At 42.7% G+C, this 17058-nt stretch overlaps 1 protein-coding gene across 1 annotated transcript in view; it reads left to right on the top strand.

Moving 5' to 3' along the window:
- The first annotated feature begins 373 nt into the window (after window positions 1-373).
- LOC140196132 (scavenger receptor cysteine-rich domain-containing protein DMBT1-like) overlaps window positions 374-17058 on the top strand; it is a 64392-nt gene continuing 47707 nt past the window's right edge. Inside the window, exon 1 of the mRNA XM_072254868.1 lies at window positions 374-489. Within this exon, the coding sequence (XP_072110969.1) occupies window positions 429-489 (61 nt within the window). The 5' untranslated portion in view covers window positions 374-428. The remainder of the gene's footprint in view (window positions 490-17058) is intronic.

The raw sequence follows: 17058 nt of genomic DNA, 5'->3' as shown, positions 1-17058 counted from the left end.
TGGAAATGGGAATGCAGACCAAAATGAACTGCTTTTCAAATACGATGACCACAATTCCACGAGCTATATATCGTGTTTTGGAACGGAAATGATGAGGGCATCAATCTCCGGGAAAGTTAATTAGGTGAAGGAAGTTTGCTGTTAAACGTGAAGGATCGGAATATTTTGAGGTTCGTGGTAATAAGAGCTGACGTCAGAGCCACCCCTTCACAGATTCTTGTTGCAAGGTTTTCTGCCTAAAATGGCAACCATGTTTGCTATTGGTGTGTCGATTCTGATACTGTGCAGTGACGCTTCCTGCTCTCATTGTCACCTATTTACGAACGTTTTTTTCTGGTTCTTTAATAGATATGCTCTATGTTGAATCGAGCCGTACACTGAATCGATATTCTTCCAGAAAACTACCGGTGAAATTCTTTTTGATTTATATGCAAGAAAGTGAAATGCAGATTTTGTGGATTCTTGTGTTGCTCCTGCACATTCCAAGCTGTAAGTAACTTTATTTTCCACTTTCATTGAACTATTCGCAACTTAAGATATTAAAATCTCTGAACGGCTTTGAGCCGTTTCGTAAGTGAGACCACTGCTGATTTGTTTCTGGGAGCCTCGATAGGAAAGGTGTCATTCTAATGTGGAGGATGCAAAGCGAGTTCATTACGATGGAGCGTAATGGAAACCGCGTACGCACTGTTTGATTTTTTTTTTTGCGGCAGGTATTTACACCAAATATACGATAGACCGATCTGTTGCCATATAACTATCAATGCAGGATTCAGTCATCTAAAGTCCATCCACAATTTAAACTCATATTTGTCTCCGTCACTCGAGTGTTAATATGAATAATTCAGTCACGGCTCGTTGTTAAGAGAAATAAGAGGAGCTATCTATAAAGGTCCTTTCCTCATTCTGTGCGTTGATCTGGGATATTACTCCATGTATCTGCCGGCTCAGGAGGCTTAAGGCTGATCTATTAGAAAGCCCATGCCGTTTTCAAGCATTGATCGCATTCAGCAGACTGTGCTGTCTTTGAATCGACATGTTTCTTCATATTAATGTTGATGTTCTTTCATGGAAGTTAGTTCAATCAATGAAACAAAGATAGAGTAGAGAATGTTGGAACTACAAATCAGAGGATTTATTTCTCTGCTACACGATCATCGAGATATCTTTTCAGATTCTCAGAGGTAATCCAAATGTAATTTCTGAATCTGATATGTTTTACGGATTCTGTTCTGAGCTAGATAAAAGATAAACGAAGCTGAAATGTCTTGTAAATTAACATACACATCAAATCGAACACCGAGGCATCGAAGACAGAAAACCAGTTATTCATTGCTTAGTTTTGTTTTTATTTTTTTGCATCGGTTGTAACTGAAGGCTCAGAATTGAAAGATCGTATTACCACAACGATTAGAAAAGACTCTGCCTTTGAGAATAATTATTGTTTCAATGCTGGTGCGAGATCTGCCAAATTTTCCACCATGACGAGGGGAGATAAAGTTGTGGAACGGGTAGATTGAATTGGTATTGGGACGGTGAATATATTGCTATATTTTTACATTGTTCTCTACAATTTGCATATCATTTCCCACGAAATTGTTTTCTATTTGCATAGACTCTAAATTAGGATAATAACGGCGTCAAAGACGATGGGGAGGATGCAGACGAATGGGGTTGAGAGTGAAAATAAATTAGACGTGATAGAATAGTGGAACAATCGCTCATCGTCTAAAATGCTGCATCTCTCCACTAACAACCCAGCTGGTCTCTCTGTCTAGAGCACGGATTTTGAACCTGAGTTACAGCGACCTCTTGCTTAATGATATTGATCCATTCCATAAAATACGTTGGTAAACCCTGCTCCAAAGAAATTCCGTGACCTGTTTTAAATGAACGTTGTTCAGTTGTTCAAATCTTCTCTTTAATTTCGTTATGAGGCTGAACATCAATGGCATATGTCATGAAATTTGGTGTTTTCTGTTAAGTATAACCTTAATGTATTGCAAAACATAAGAATGAAAAGTTGATAAATTACTATACATATCCACAAACAGATAGGCAGACAGACAGACAGACAGACACACACACACACACACACACACACACACACACACACACAAACACATACACAACGGGTGATTGATAAGTTCGTGGCCTAAGGAAGAAGGCGTCAACTTTATAAAACCTAGCACATTCATTTTTGCGGATCCATTATTTGTAGAAGTCAGCGTCTTGGACCTCCAGTCAGTGGTCCACAGAAGGGGTGATTGATGGGTTCACAGCCTAAGGTAGAAGGAGATGGGTTATTAACTTTAAACTTTCAGCGTAACCAGTCAAAGAGTTGCCCTGTCTGTCTATGTAATAGGAGCTGTATAACTCATCTCCTTCTACCTTAGGCCACGAAGTTATCAATCACCCCTGCTGCGGACCACTTTCTGGAGGTCCAAGACGCTGACTCCTACAAATAATGGATCCGTATACTTCACGACCGCTGGACTAAGCGCTTAAATGTATGAGGTGACAATGTTGAAAAACAAATGTGCCAGGTTTTCTAAAATTACGCCTTCTACCTTAGGCCACGAACTTACCAATCACCCCTCGTAGAAATGAGAAGAGGACAGGTCCTGGGTGATGATGGTTATCAGCGATGTATGGCACATCTGAGGCATCACGTTTTGAAGGTGTATTTGATGCTGAGCAGGCCAGTGTCTATGAAGGAGATTGCAGAGTTCAGAATCACAATCAAAATCAGTATCAGATATATTATCACAGGCACGTGTCGTAAGACTTGATAACTTCGCTGCAGCAGTACATTGCAATACACAGTACTAAAAAAGAAATAAATTAAAAAAGCAATTACAATAAGTATATTCTGTATATTAAATAATTAGATTAAAAACGAATTTTTGCAGCTTTATTTCGATCCTGTGCATGGTCCTCCATCTTCCTCTGGAACGTCTCCGAAAGATTCACAACAGACTTCTCAGTGAAATAATTTGCTTCTCGGGTAGTAACTGGGAAATTCGCAAGGAAGCAAACGAACCTTCAATACAATGTAACCCGTTTTAGTGCTCTCCTCTAGCTTCCACATGGTTGGGATTTAATCACCGTTTCGACCTCATTCCCCTTGGAGAAACTTCTGCATCTGAGCGCGGTGCAGAACACTTGCTGTAAAAGAGTTAATTTTATTTTTCTTTGTGTCCTGCTGCAGATACAAACATAACAAGATGCTGGGGGGAATCGGAAAGCGTTTTCAGGCAAATTAGTTCCTGTAGCATATTCTTCTCTCTCGGGGTTTGGCGTTTGTATTCTCCGGTGTCTCCATATTGTTTCCCGACAATAAAACGTATTTTTTCGCGTTGAACACAGAACATAACGCAGCATAATATCGCAGGGATAATGATGTTGTGCCCAACTTTTAACCAACTATTAGATCTATCTCACCCTTCACTCCTTCTTGGGAATATTTATGAAGTTGCCATAATTTCTACAATCGCCATATTTACCCTATACAGAACTGACTGTACTATTCTCAAAAACAGACAGACGGATTCCTCAACGTCTTTAGCATGGGTGGCAGTCGGAAAATGCATTTCACCGACTCTAAACTGCCTTAATGAACAAAACACCGCCCCATTTAACGGGATCCAACATCAAATTCGAAATACAAATTTCTTCAATATTATTGGTAGAAGCAGTTCCATTCCGCTGGGAAACTGTGTGGTCTATTTACAAGTAAAGAGATGTAGTTGATGGAATATTGAAATATTAACACAAGATACTGGTATTTCCTGCTACATCTGTGTAGAGATACAGACTGACACTTCGTGAATATGCTCTTTACATTCTATTGTTTGCGACGTATTTCATTTCGAGAGCGCAAATATTACTTTGCCAGTTATATTTCCACAGTATATTATACAAACTGTTCCGTATTAACCCAGAATAGTTCCGTTGGAAACTAATTTGCTTTAGGCTGCCAAATCAGCGGCAAGAGCCGGCCACAGCGACGTGTTTTCTCGGAGTTCGGCAACGCTTGTTCAAAGGCAGACCTTCGCTGGTTTACGCTCTCATTCAGGCGGCCCATTAAGTCGCAGCCCACAGCGACGGGTTTCTCGCAGGTCGGCGACGCTTGTTTTAAAGTACAAAAAGGAGAAGCGAGGCTGTTATTGTTAGGGCGGCCATTGCTTGGAGTCAGAGGGTCAGATTTTGGTTCAAAGGAGTGTTAGGCTCAACAGAGGCGTTGGCCTGGGTAACTTTCTGTTAGATTCCTTTTTATCTCTGAGTGTAGCAGATGGCCGTTCCGTGTTCTTCATGCCGGATGTTGGAGACCAGGGAGACCCACAGTCTCCTAGGGAACTACATTAGCATGGTGCATCCTGCAGCAGCTCTTTGAAGACCGCGTTAGGGATCTCGGGCAACAGTTGGACGCCCTTTGGTTTGTACGGTTGAGTGAGGAGATAATCGATCAGAGTAACAGGGAAGTAGTCACCTCTAAGCTGCAGGAGGCGAGTAGTTGGGTGGCTGTCAGGAGGAATGGAAATGTCCAGTGACATGGAAATGTCCAGTGAGGAGGTGATAGAGACTACATAGAGAGAGGTAGTGGGTAGCACCCCTGTGACAGACCCCTCAGAAATCGATATATCGTTTTAGATTCTTTTGAAGAGGCAGACCGGACAGAGGCGGACCACAGTGAACGAGACTCTAGCATTCTGCCCAGTGCCAAAATCAAGAGAGCAAGAAGAAATACGCTAGCTATAGAAGATTCCATCGTAAGGGGGGCGGACGAGCCGGACAAGGATGCCCGGATAGTGTGTTGCCTCCCTGGTACCAAAGTACGGTATGTCTCAGATTGAGTCCAGAGTATTCTGTGGAGAGAGGGCGAGCAGCCGGAAGTCTTGGTACATGTTGGTACCAATGACATAGACAGAAAAAGAGAGGAGGTCCTGAAGAAAGATTACTGGGAGCTAGGAAGAAAATTGAAAAGCCGGACCTCCAGAGTAATAATATCAGGATTGCTGCCTGAGCTGCACGCTAATGATGGCAAGAATAGCAAAATTAAGCGGACGAATATGTGGCTAAGTAACTGGTGCAGGAGGCAGGGTTTCAAATTCTTGAATCATTGGGATCTATTTTGGGGAAGGTATGACTTGTACAAAAAAGATGGATTACACCTGAACTCAAAAGGTACTAATATCCTAGCGGGATTGTTTAATATAGCTGTTAGGGAGGATTTAAACTAAGTTGGCAAGGGGAAGGAAACCAAGGTGTTAGGATCGAGGAAGAGGAAAATAGAAATAAGTCAAAAATACTGTGCAGCAAAGATGGTAAGAAGGACAGGCCGGTGAATATACAGGATAATTTGCTGCAAAATAGGAATATAGCACAAGTGGCAACAGGTACCGATCTAAATGTACTGTACTTAAATGCACGCAGCATTAGAAATAAAGTGGGTGATCTTGCTGCACAGCTGCAGGTTAAAAGGTATGACATTGTGGCCATCACCGAGTCATAGCTAAATGATGGATGTGATTGCAGCTGAATATCCCAGGATACACAGTGTACAGGAAGGATAGGAAGGTAGATAAAGTGGGTGGCGTGGCCCTGATGGTAAGTAACGATATCAAATCAATAGAAAGAAGGGACATAGGATCAGAAGAGGTAGAATCCGTATGGGTAGAATTAAGAAATGGCAAGGGTAAAAAGACACTACTAGCAGTTATGTACAGGCCTCGAAACAGCAGTCAGGAGGTGGACTACAAGTTGCAGCTAGAAATAGAAAAAGCGTGTCAGAAGGACAATGTCAAGATAATTATGGGGGATTTTAATATGAAAGTGGATTGGGAAAGTCGGAAGGTAATGGATCTCAGGAGAGGGAGTTTGTAGAATGCCTACAGGATGGCTTTTTGGAGCAACTTGTCCAGAAGCCCACCAGGGGACCGGCTGTTTTGGATTGGGTGCTTTGTAACGAACTTGAGGCGATAAGGGAGCTGGAGGTAAAGGAACTTTTTAAAAAAGGAGGGAGAGAGAAACCGGGGAATTATAGACCGGTTAGCCTAACGTCGGTGGTGGGGAAACTGCTGGAGTCAGTTATCAAGGATGTGATAACAGCACATTTGGAAAGCGGTGAAATGATCGGACAAAGTCAGCATGGATTTGTGAAAGGAAAATCATGTCTGACGAATCTCATAGAATTTTTTGAGGATGTAACTAGTAGAGTGGATAGGGGAGAACCAGTGGATGTGATATATTTGGATTTTCAGAAGGCTTTTGACAAGGTCCCACACAGGAGATTAGTGTGCAAACTTAAAGCACACGGTATTGGGGGTAAGTTATTGGTGTGGGTGGAGAGTTGGTTAGCAGACAGGAAGCAAAGAGTGGGAATAAACGGGACCTTTTCAGAATGGCAGGCGGTGACTAGTGGGGTACCGCAAGGCTCAGTGCTGGGACCCCAGTTGTTTACAATATATATTAATGACTTGGATGAGGGAATTAAATGCAGCATCTCCAAGTTTGCGGATGACACGAAGCTGGGTGGCAGTGTTAGCTGTGAGGAGGATGCTAAGAGGATGCAGGGTGACTTGGATAGGTTGGGTGAGTGGGCAAATTCATGGCAGATGCAAATTAATGTGGATAAATGTGAAGTTATCCACTTTGGTGGCAAAAATAGGAAAACAGATTATTATCTGAATGGTGGCCGATTAGGAAAAGGGGAGGTGCAACGAGACCTGGGTGTCATTATACACCAGTCATTGAAAGTGGGCATGCAGGTACAGCAGGCGGTGAAAAAGCGGAATGGTATGCTGGCATTTATAGCGAAAGGATTCGAGTACAGGAGTAGGGAGGTACTACTGCAGTTGTACAAGGCCTTGGTGAGACCACACCTGGAGTATTGTGTGCAGTTTTGGTCCCCTAATCTGAGGAAAGACATCCTTGCCATAGAGGGAGTACAAAGAAGGTTCACCAGATTGATTCCTGGGATGGCAGGACTTTCATATGATGAAAGACTGGATGAACTGTGCTTGTACTCATTGGAATTTAGAAGATTGAGGGGGGATCTGATTGAAACGTATAAGATCCTAAAGGGATTGGACAGGCTAGATGCAGGAAGATTGTTCCCGTTGTTGGGGAAGTCCAGAACGAGGGGCCACAGTTTGAGGATAGAGGGGAAGCCTTTTAGGACCGAGATTAGGAAAAACTACTTCACACAGAGAGTGATGAATCTGTGGAATTCTCTGCCACAGGAAACAGTTGAGGCCAGTTCATTGGCTATATTTAAGAGGGAGTTAGATATGGCCCTTGTGGCTATGGGGGTCAGGGGGTATGGAGGGAAGGCTGGGGCGGGGTTCTGAGTTGGATGATCAGCCATGATCATAATAAATGGCGGTGCAGGCTCGAAGGGCCGAATGGCCTACTCCTGCACCTATTTTCTATGTTTCTATGAACCTCTTGGAAGTAGTGATCATAATATGATTGAGTTCAGTTTCAAATTTGAAAAGGCGAAGCTGGTATCAGGTGTATGGATATTTCAATGCAACAGGGGAAATTGCAGTGGTATGAGAGAGGAACTGACCCAACTCAATTGGAAAAGTAAACTAAATGGAGGGACGGCAGAGCAGAATTGGATGAAATTCCGACAAGAAATAAGGAAAATGCAGGAAAAATATATTCCAAGAAAAAAGAAAATCATGAATGGAAAAATGGCACAAATGTGGCTAACGAGAGAGGTTAAGGCAAAAATAAAAGCAAAAGAAACGGCCAACAAGGAAGCAAAAATTAGTGGGAAAAATGAGGACTGGAAGGCCTTTAAAAACTCACAGAAAGAAACTAAGAAAGTCGTTAGGAAAGAAAAGATGAATTATGAAAGGAAGTTGGCGATTAACATAAGAAAGGATACTAAGAGTTTTTTTTTAAATATATGAAGAGTCAAAGTGTGACAAGGGTAGATATGGGACCGATTGACAATGATGCTGAAGTAATTATAATGGATAACAAAGAGATGGCGGAGGATCTGAATGCGTATTTTGCATCAGTCTTCACAGTGGAAGACATGAACAATATACCTGATAGCCAGAGGTATCAGGGAATAGAATTAGGTACGGTCAAGATAACTAGAGAGAAAGTGCTTGGGAAGCTAAGTGGACTAAGAATAGATAAGTCTCCCGACCCAGATGAGGTGCACCCAAGGGTTCTGAAGGAGGTGGTTTTGGAGATTGTGGAAGCATTGGAAATGATCTTCCAGGAATCAATAGACTCTGGCAAGGTTCCGGAGGGCTGGAAGGTCGCAAATGTAGTTCCGCTATTTACGAAAGGAAGGAGGCAACAAAAAGAAAATTACAGACCTATTAGTCTGACATCGGTGGTTGGAAAGATATTGGAGTCAATCCTCAAGGGCGAGGTTCTGAAATACCTCGAAGTGCATGACAAGATAGGCCGAAGCCAGTTGGTTTCATGAAGGGAAGATCCTGCCTTACCAACTCATTGGAATTTTGTGAGGTAATCTCGAATTAGATTGACAAGGGAGAGGCTGTGGATGTTGTGTATTTGGATTTTCAAAAGGCCTTCGATAAGCTACCGCATATGAGGCTGCTTAATAAGATGAGAGCCCATGGAATTATAGGAAAGATATTGAAATGGGTGGAGCATTGGCTGATAGGCAGAAAGCAAAGGGTGGGAATAAAGGGATCCTATTCTGATGGGTTGCCGGTTACTAGTGGAGTTCCGCAGAGGTCGGTTTTGGGGCCGCTTCTTTGTACGATGTATATCGATGATTTGGATTATGGATTAAATGGTTTTGTGGCCAAGTTTGCGGATGACACCAAGATAGGTGGAGGAGCAGGAAATGTTGAAGAAACGGAAAGGTTGCAGAGAGACTTAGTCAGTTTAGGAAAGTGGGCAAAGAAATGGCAGATGAGATACAACGTTGAAAAATGTACGGTTGTACATTTCGGAAGAAGAAATAATCGGGCACATTATTATTTAGTTGGGGAGAAAATTCAAAAATCGGAAGTGCAAAGGGACTTGAGGGTCCTCGGGCAGGATACCCTAAAGGTTAACCACCAAGTTGGATTGGCGGAAAGGAAAGCGAATGCTATGTTGGCATTCATTTCAGGAGGAATAGTGTATAAGAGTAAGGAGGTGTTGATGAGGATGTATCGGGCATTAGTAAGACCTCATTTGGAATACTGTGTGCAGTTTTGGGCCCCCTATCTTAGAAAGGATATACTGATGTTGGAGAGAGTTCAGAGAAGATTTACGAGGATGATTCCTGGAATGCAGGGGCTAACATGAGGAGCGTTTGTCGGCTCTTGGATTGTATTCATTAGAATATAGAAGAATGAGAGGGGTTCTCATAGAAACGTTCCGAATGTTGAAAGGGTTGGACAGAATAGATGTGGAAAGGTTGTTTCCCTTGGTGGGTGAGTCCAGGACAAGAGGCCATAGTCTTAGAATTAGAGGGTACCCAGTTAAAACAGAGATGAGGAGATTTTTTTTTTAGCCAGAGGGTCGTGGATTTGTGGAATTCGTTGCCACATACAGCTGTGAAGGCTCGATCATTGAGGGTGTTTAAGGAGGAGACTGACAGGTATCTAATTAGTCAGGGTATCAAGGGATATGGGGAAAAAGCCGGAAATTGGAACTAGATGGGTGAATAGTTTAGCTCATGGGGGAGCTGCGGAGCAGACTCGATGGGCCGAATGGCCTACTTCTGCTCTTTTGTCTTGTGAACTTGTGAACCTTCCTGGGGAATGCCACAGAGACCAGGTTTCTGGCACTGAGCATAGGTCCGTTGTGGAAAAGGGAAGTAGGGATAAGAGGGGAGCGGTAGTGATGGGGAACTCAATAGTCACAGTAACAGGGAGGAGATGCCGCGAACGTCAACGGCGCAGCCGAATGTTATGCTGCTTCCCAGCTGCCAAGGTCCGGGATGTTACGGCTCTCGTCCAGAACATTTCCAAGGGCGAGGGAGAGCAGCCAGATGCCTTGGTACGTTTCGGTACCACTGTCATACGAAGGCGAAGTAAAGAGGTGCTGGACAGAAGGCTTAGAGAGTGAGGTAGAAAGCTGCAAAGCAGGAACTCCAGAGCAGTAATTTCTGGATTGCTGCGGGTCGAAACTGGATGTTTTGGCAGATTAATACGTGGCAGAGAAACTGGCGCAGGGGGCAGGACTTCAGGTTCCTGGATCATCGGAATCTCTTCTGAGGGAAGTATGACCTGCACACGAGTGAAGGGTTGTGCCTGAACCCGAGGGGTACCAATATTCCCGCGAGCAGGTTTATTGGAGGTGTTGGGAGAGTTTAAAGTAATTTTGCAGGTGGCTGGGAAGCGGAGTGTAGGGACACAGGATAGGATGAATGGTAAAAAAAAAAGAAAATATAACATTCACTCAGACTTTCGGGAAGGCATGCAGATGAAAGGACAAGAATGCACCCCTGCTGGGTGAGTCTCAGAGCATGTGTGATGGTGAACCAAAAAGGGCAGCAAATACAGAACTGAAGTTTTATATGTAAACGCACGGAGGATAAGAAATAAGGTGAAAGATCTTGTTGCAGTATTACAGTTTGTCAGGTATGATGTCCCATTACCTAATCGTGGCTGATAGTTGAGGCATTCATAATGACCTTGAGTATTGTAAACAGTTTTGGGCTCCTCATCTGAAAAAAAAATGTGCTGGCATTGTAGAGGGTTTAGAGGAGATTCACAAGGATGATTCCAGGAATGAAAGGATTATCATCCGAGGAAAGTTTCATGGCTCTGGGTCTGTACTCGCTGGAAAATCGAAGGATGAAGAGGGTTCTTATCGAAAACTTTGGAATATTGAAAGGCCTGCACAGAGTAGATTTGGAAAGTATGTTTCCCATGGTGAGGGGGGCAACAAGAGGGCACAGCTTCGTAATAGAGGGGCGACCATTTAAAACAGCGGTGCGGAGAAAGTTCTTTACCCATATGTTGGTGACTTTGTGGGATTTGATACCACAGGCAGCTGTGGAGCCAGGCCTGTGGCTGTATTTAAGGCGGAGCTGGGGAGTGGGGCTGAGTTGAAAAAAAAAGAATCAGCAACACTTGACTTGGGGAACAGGCGACGGTCCAAACGGCCTAATTCTGCTCCTATGTCTGATTGTCTTATGGTCTTTTTGCTCAATGCCGAGGGGTGGGCTGAACCTTGTTTCTCAGGATTTCCGGAAAGGTGCGACTTCATCTGAATACTGAAGTACTGTATAACCGCCCAATGAAATAATCATAAACACAAGAGATTCTGCAGATGCTGAAAATCCAGAGTAACACACGCAAAATACCAAAAGAATTTAGGAGACCCGACAGGATCCATGAAAATAAATTTAGATTGGATAGTTTAGGCGGTGCCCATTGTTTTGGAGCCCTGATGAACCGGACTGAAAGTTATTTATTTCCCTCGGTGGATCTGCCTGACATGCTCTAGTATTTTGTGCGTGTTGCAGTGATTGATTGAATCAATCAATATTTTAATATCCATACCAGCGATATGATTTTCACACCGTAAGTAAATATTTAAGCTCCCATATCTTGTTGTCCCTGAAAGGTTGTTTGCGAATTGCCTTCTTCAACTGCTGCGGAATTCGAGGTATCTGTATAGCCACAGTCCTTTTTGGTGGAAGCCAGCAATTTAACATTGCAACACGAAGAGAACGAAACATGTTATCAGTATATTACCAAGTATGTTGGTGAGTCAGAATAGTGGGTGGCTCGTTGACATGCTTCTATTTCGCCTTGGAGAATGGAGACCGTAATGATAAAAATCCTATATGGAAAATTTCAGAACTAACAAAAGATCAAGCAGACACTATGGCAAATGTTTAAAGGAAGAAACTACAGAATCAGCTTCTTCAGACAGTATTGGGTAACTCTGCTGGCTGGGCAGCATCCTTGCAAAGCCAACTTTTAGTGTTGACAAATGATGTCGGCGCTGAACATCGATAATTAAATCCTCTCTATACCTGTCCCCTAAGTTGATGAATTCCTCCATCAATGTCCGTGTTTTTCTCTGGATTTCCAGCATCTACCGAATCTCTTGTGTTCATGATTTCTTGCGGAGAATATAGGAGTAGAATAGGAAAATAAGCATTAAAGGATGATGTTTGGAATTTATTTGATTTTTTTCTGATGGCGACACGGCGGTTAATAAGGATATCGCGACCTATTATTCGTATTGTTCTGTTACATTTGGTCGATGATTTTCTGGAGATATTAAGCAAGGACGTTACACAAGTACCCGTTTTTTTTTAATTGTTCCTTGAAAGAATATCCAGCAGTTCCGTATAGGGTGCGCACCATTGCAAACGATTGTACGATTGACACGTTAGTCTTTAGAAGATTGAACAACTTTCACGTTTGCTTTATCTGAGTTTTGATGTCGCTGGACGTCGAAAATACACTAAAAAAATTGCAGATGCTAGAAATGCAGATTAATATACACAAGATGCTGGAGGAACACAATAGCTCAGGCAGCATCTGCGGAGGGGAGTAAGTAGCTGGTTTTGTTGATTATTCAACAGACTTGATATAGGCCGCATTTCGCTTTGTAAGGCTGCGGGTAAATGCTCTTTTAAATATCTTTTCACAGCTGGAACCATAATTTTAATCTGAGGTACACAGAATGCGTGAAATATTGCTGTGCAACGCAATCTAAGAGGTTAACATCTAAATAGATTTTGAAATTAAAATGATAGATATCGAAAATCGGGACCTATTCCATATAACTTGTTTAATATTGTCTTAATAGATCATTATTGAATCAGTGGTAAATATAGTTCTGGATTTGAACATATAAAGATGCAATATCCTCATCATGATTATGTGACATTCGTATAACGGGACTGATCATGGTCCACGATTGCTCTTGACAAATTGTTCGAGGGATGTGGTTGCCATTGTCTTCTTCTGAGCGGTCTCTTTACAAGGCTGCTGACACCAACCATTGCAAATACTCTTCAGAGATTGTATGCCTGACGTCAATGGTCGCATAGCCACGACTTGTGCTATACAGCAGCCGCACTTGACACGCACCGTACCATTTTACTTTCTTTCTTTTTCAATCTTTTTTATTGATATACATAACAATGATATTGATACAAAGAGATCGGGATTACATTAATAACGGTTAACGTATGCAGACACAGACTCAGAGTAACATATTTAATTTAAACCTCCCAATCTCTCAATAACTGAACATGAAAAAGAATAAAAAAAATGCCCCCTTCACTAAAAAAAAACAGAACAAAACTAATCTAAACAAAGACTGCGCTGCCATATTTCATCGGTTGAGAGCATTATTTATCATTAACTCCGCTCCTCTATACACAAACAAAAAGTTATTAAAAAGGATTCGGAAAAGGTAAACTTGCATCATATGAAAATATTGAAACAATGGCCTCCACGTTTCTTCAAATTTAACCGAAGAGTCAGTGGTAACACTCCTATTTTTTTTTGAAATGTAGTTGGGGGATTAGCATCTTTCCATTTAAATAAAATGGATCTTCTGGCTATTAATGTAACAAATGCAAATAGATGACAAGCTGAAGGGGATAAATGACTTAAATCTATCATAGGTAAACAATAAATTGCAGTAATAGGATGACGTTTTAAATCAATACACAAAACTACTGAAATAATATCAAAATGTCTTCCCAATATTTTCCAAAATAGGGCAAGACCAGAACATATGTGCCAAGGAAGCTACCTCAGAATGACAATTGTCACAGACAGGATTTATATGACCATATAATCGAGCTAACTTATCCTTGGACATATAGCCCCTATGAACCACCTTCACTTGTATCAAAGCGTCCCTAGAACATATTGAAGAAGTGTCAACCAGTTGGAGAATATTCTCCCATTTCTCTGTGGGTAAAGATACCTGAAGTTCTCTTTCACATTCATTCTTAATTTTATCAGACATACCTAAACGTATTTTCGTAATTAAATCATAAACGATTGCTATTAAACTCTTCTGATAGGGGTTTAAACCTAAAAAAAAGTTTTCTGTAATTTCAATTTGATGTGATAGCGGAGAACTAGGTAACATACCTGAGAAAATGTAATCTGCATAAGTTATATTTATTAGACAACTGTCCATGAATACATCACGAAAACATATTATTCCATTCCTTTTCCATAAAAGAAAAGCTTTATCGGTTCTGGATGGTTGGAAGAAAAAATGAATATAATGGAACTTCTTAGGATAAATTTATTCAATCCAAAATATTTTCGAAAGTGAAACTGTTTTCGTATTGTATGCTTAATTATTGTGTTAATCATTTGTTTATTCAGTTTCATAAATGCAAAGGGAAGTGAAGCCCCTAAAATAGAAGCCAATCAGAACTCCTGTACAGACTCACACTCGAGGTTCACCCATCGTGGACATTGAATTTCATTCAAACCTTGTGTCCATTGTCTTCTTCTGGGCATTGTCTTTACAGGGCGGGTGACACCAACCACTGCAAATACTCTTCAGAGATTGTATGCCTGACGTCAGTGGTCGTATAAGCATGACTTGTGCTATACACCAGCAGCACTTAACACGCACCGTACCATTTTAAGTAAGAGTCTATGACAATAGGTCCATCTATTGGAGTCAATCTGTTAAATAAAACTAACGACTTAAGTGTCGTATGGCTAGCGTCTAATGAAATTCACCCATGAATTCGAAACTCTATATAATCGACAATGATAGTATTATGTCCCAGAGTCTATATCTGACCTATTGTAAATTTTTGCATTGACACAGCATACTTGCTGCACTAGCGGCTAAAACATAAGCCAATATTGAGTGTTCCGCCATGTTGAGCGTGTAATTTATTTGAACAGCCATGATTCCAGCATCTGAAGGTGCTCACAGCTGTTAGCCCATTATCAAGGGTTTCATCATAATCAGAGAAAATGATGAGATAATGATTGTCCAAAATCAGTTATTGCTCGTTTTGAACTAAAGGTATCCATATTAAATTGTAGTACATGCCTGCAGCCCATAGATGCACATCACCATAAGATAGCGGGTAGAATGGATATTATGTTTCGTCTTAGTGCCAGGTCAAGGACGTCTCGGATCAGATCCACAGCATTATAAAGGGGAAGCGTGAGCAACCAGAAATCTTGGTACACATGGCACCAATGCCATACAGTAGGTAGCAATAGGAAGGAGACCCTTAAGGTCAATTTAGGAAGTGAGGCAGAAACCTGAAGAACAGGAGCTCCAGGGCAGCAAACTATGAACTGCTGCCCGTCCCACGGGCAGTGCTGTGAAGAGTAGGATAATTTCTTTGAAGAATGCCTCGCTGAAGAAATAGTGCTGGGGTTGGATCTTCAGATTTCTGGATCATCAGGACGTCTTCTGGGGAATGTATAACCTGTGCAAAAGTGACGAGATGCATCAAAACTGGAGTTCGACTAATATACTTGCAGGCAGTTTTACTGGAGCTGTTGGAAATGTCATGGCCCGGTCCGTGAAGTCCGCATTCCTGTTCACGGTCCGATACGTCGATCCATATTCCCGGTTTTCCGGTTTTTCGTTGTCCTGTCGTGTGCCTTAATTGAGACACATGATTCTGATTTTGGGCTGACTACATAAACATATCCTTAGTTCAGCTTCAGTTGCTGGACTGTTCCCTTCCCTTCCTTTCACCTTTTTTATGTGTCTGGAGCCTTGCCTTCAGCCTGTGTCTGGAGCCTTGCCTCGCCTGAAGCCTTGCCTCGTCTCAAGCCTTGCTTCACCTGTAAACCTCGCCTGCAATCTTTGCCTGCACCGCTGTCAAGTTCTACCGTTGGAGCAAGACCGGAGCCTTGCTGTGTCTAGACAAGGAACTGTCTTTCGTTGTTTGGAGCTGTCTTTGTGTTCACGCCTTCGCTAGGTAGGTCTGGACTTTTGTCGCTACCTTGAGTTGAGAATTGTCTCTGTGTCCACGCCACCGCTAGGTACATCCTGCCGTTTGCCGCTGCCTTGTGTTAGGAACCGTCTCTCGGTGTTCTGTGTACGAGTCCCGGCCCTACGTCCTTCTCCCGAGGAGGGGTACTGACTGTGCAGAGTGCCCCGGCTCCATGTCTCTTTCCAAAGGAGGGGTCCCGGCTAGGTGTTCTATGTCTCTGTGTTCCTCTCTCTCCGAAGACCAAGGCTCTGTGTTCCATGTTCCTATTCTCCCAAGATCAGGCTCTGTGTTCCATATTCCTATTCTCCGAAGATCAAGGCTCTGTGTTCCATCTTCCTGTTCTGCCAAGACAAAGTCTCTGTGTTCCTGTTCTGCCAAGACAAAGTCAAGGCTTCGGGGTCTAGTCCTGTCCTTGTGACTCGACCAGTCCAGGAGTACCTCGTCCTGCCCAGGAAAGCCTCGAAGAATCCAAGCCTCATCCAGTCCTGTAACCACGTCATGTCTTCGTCTAGTTCTGAAGTTTGACCCCCAGTGCAGACGCAGTTTCTGGGTCCTTGCCCAGTCTCTGGCTCGGAATCCATACCTAAGCCAGAAAGAAACCAAGGTCTCGTCGTGTCCTCGCGTCGAGCAACACAAGGCTCGTCGTATCATCGCCTCGAGGAACCCAAGCTTCGTCATGTCCTCGCCTAGATCCGAACTCCGAGTCCTAGTTAAGACCCAGGTTTCGGGTCCTTGGGTCTCTGGCTTGCAGTCCTTGTCCAGGTTCCAAGTTCCTCGTTCCGCGTCCAGATCTCGCTTCTCTCTTCTCTCTTCTCTCGTCAATTCTGAGTCCAAGTGTGTGTTCTTGACCCAGCTCCTAGTCTGTATCCAGTCCCGTCCCTAACCCTAGTCCAGTTCCGAATGCTTCAGTGTCTGTGTCTTGCATTTGGGTCCGCTCTCAGCGCACCCATTATGACAGGAAACGGTTTAAACTAATTTGGCATGGGCTGGGGAGTGGGGGGTAATCCAGAGTGATAGTGCAGAGGATGGCAGTTAATTTACAACTAAATGCAGTGTGTAGTATGGCTATTAATAAGGGTAGACATACAGTATCATAAACTTAGAAAATACTGCTGCTGATGGAAATCCAAGAAAATAGACACAAAATGTTGAATGAA

The sequence above is a fragment of the Mobula birostris genome, chromosome 4 (genome assembly GCF_030028105.1).
Source record: "Mobula birostris isolate sMobBir1 chromosome 4, sMobBir1.hap1, whole genome shotgun sequence".
NCBI lineage: Eukaryota > Metazoa > Chordata > Chondrichthyes > Myliobatiformes > Myliobatidae > Mobula > Mobula birostris.
This window is presented reverse-complemented; position numbering and strand designations above follow the sequence as displayed.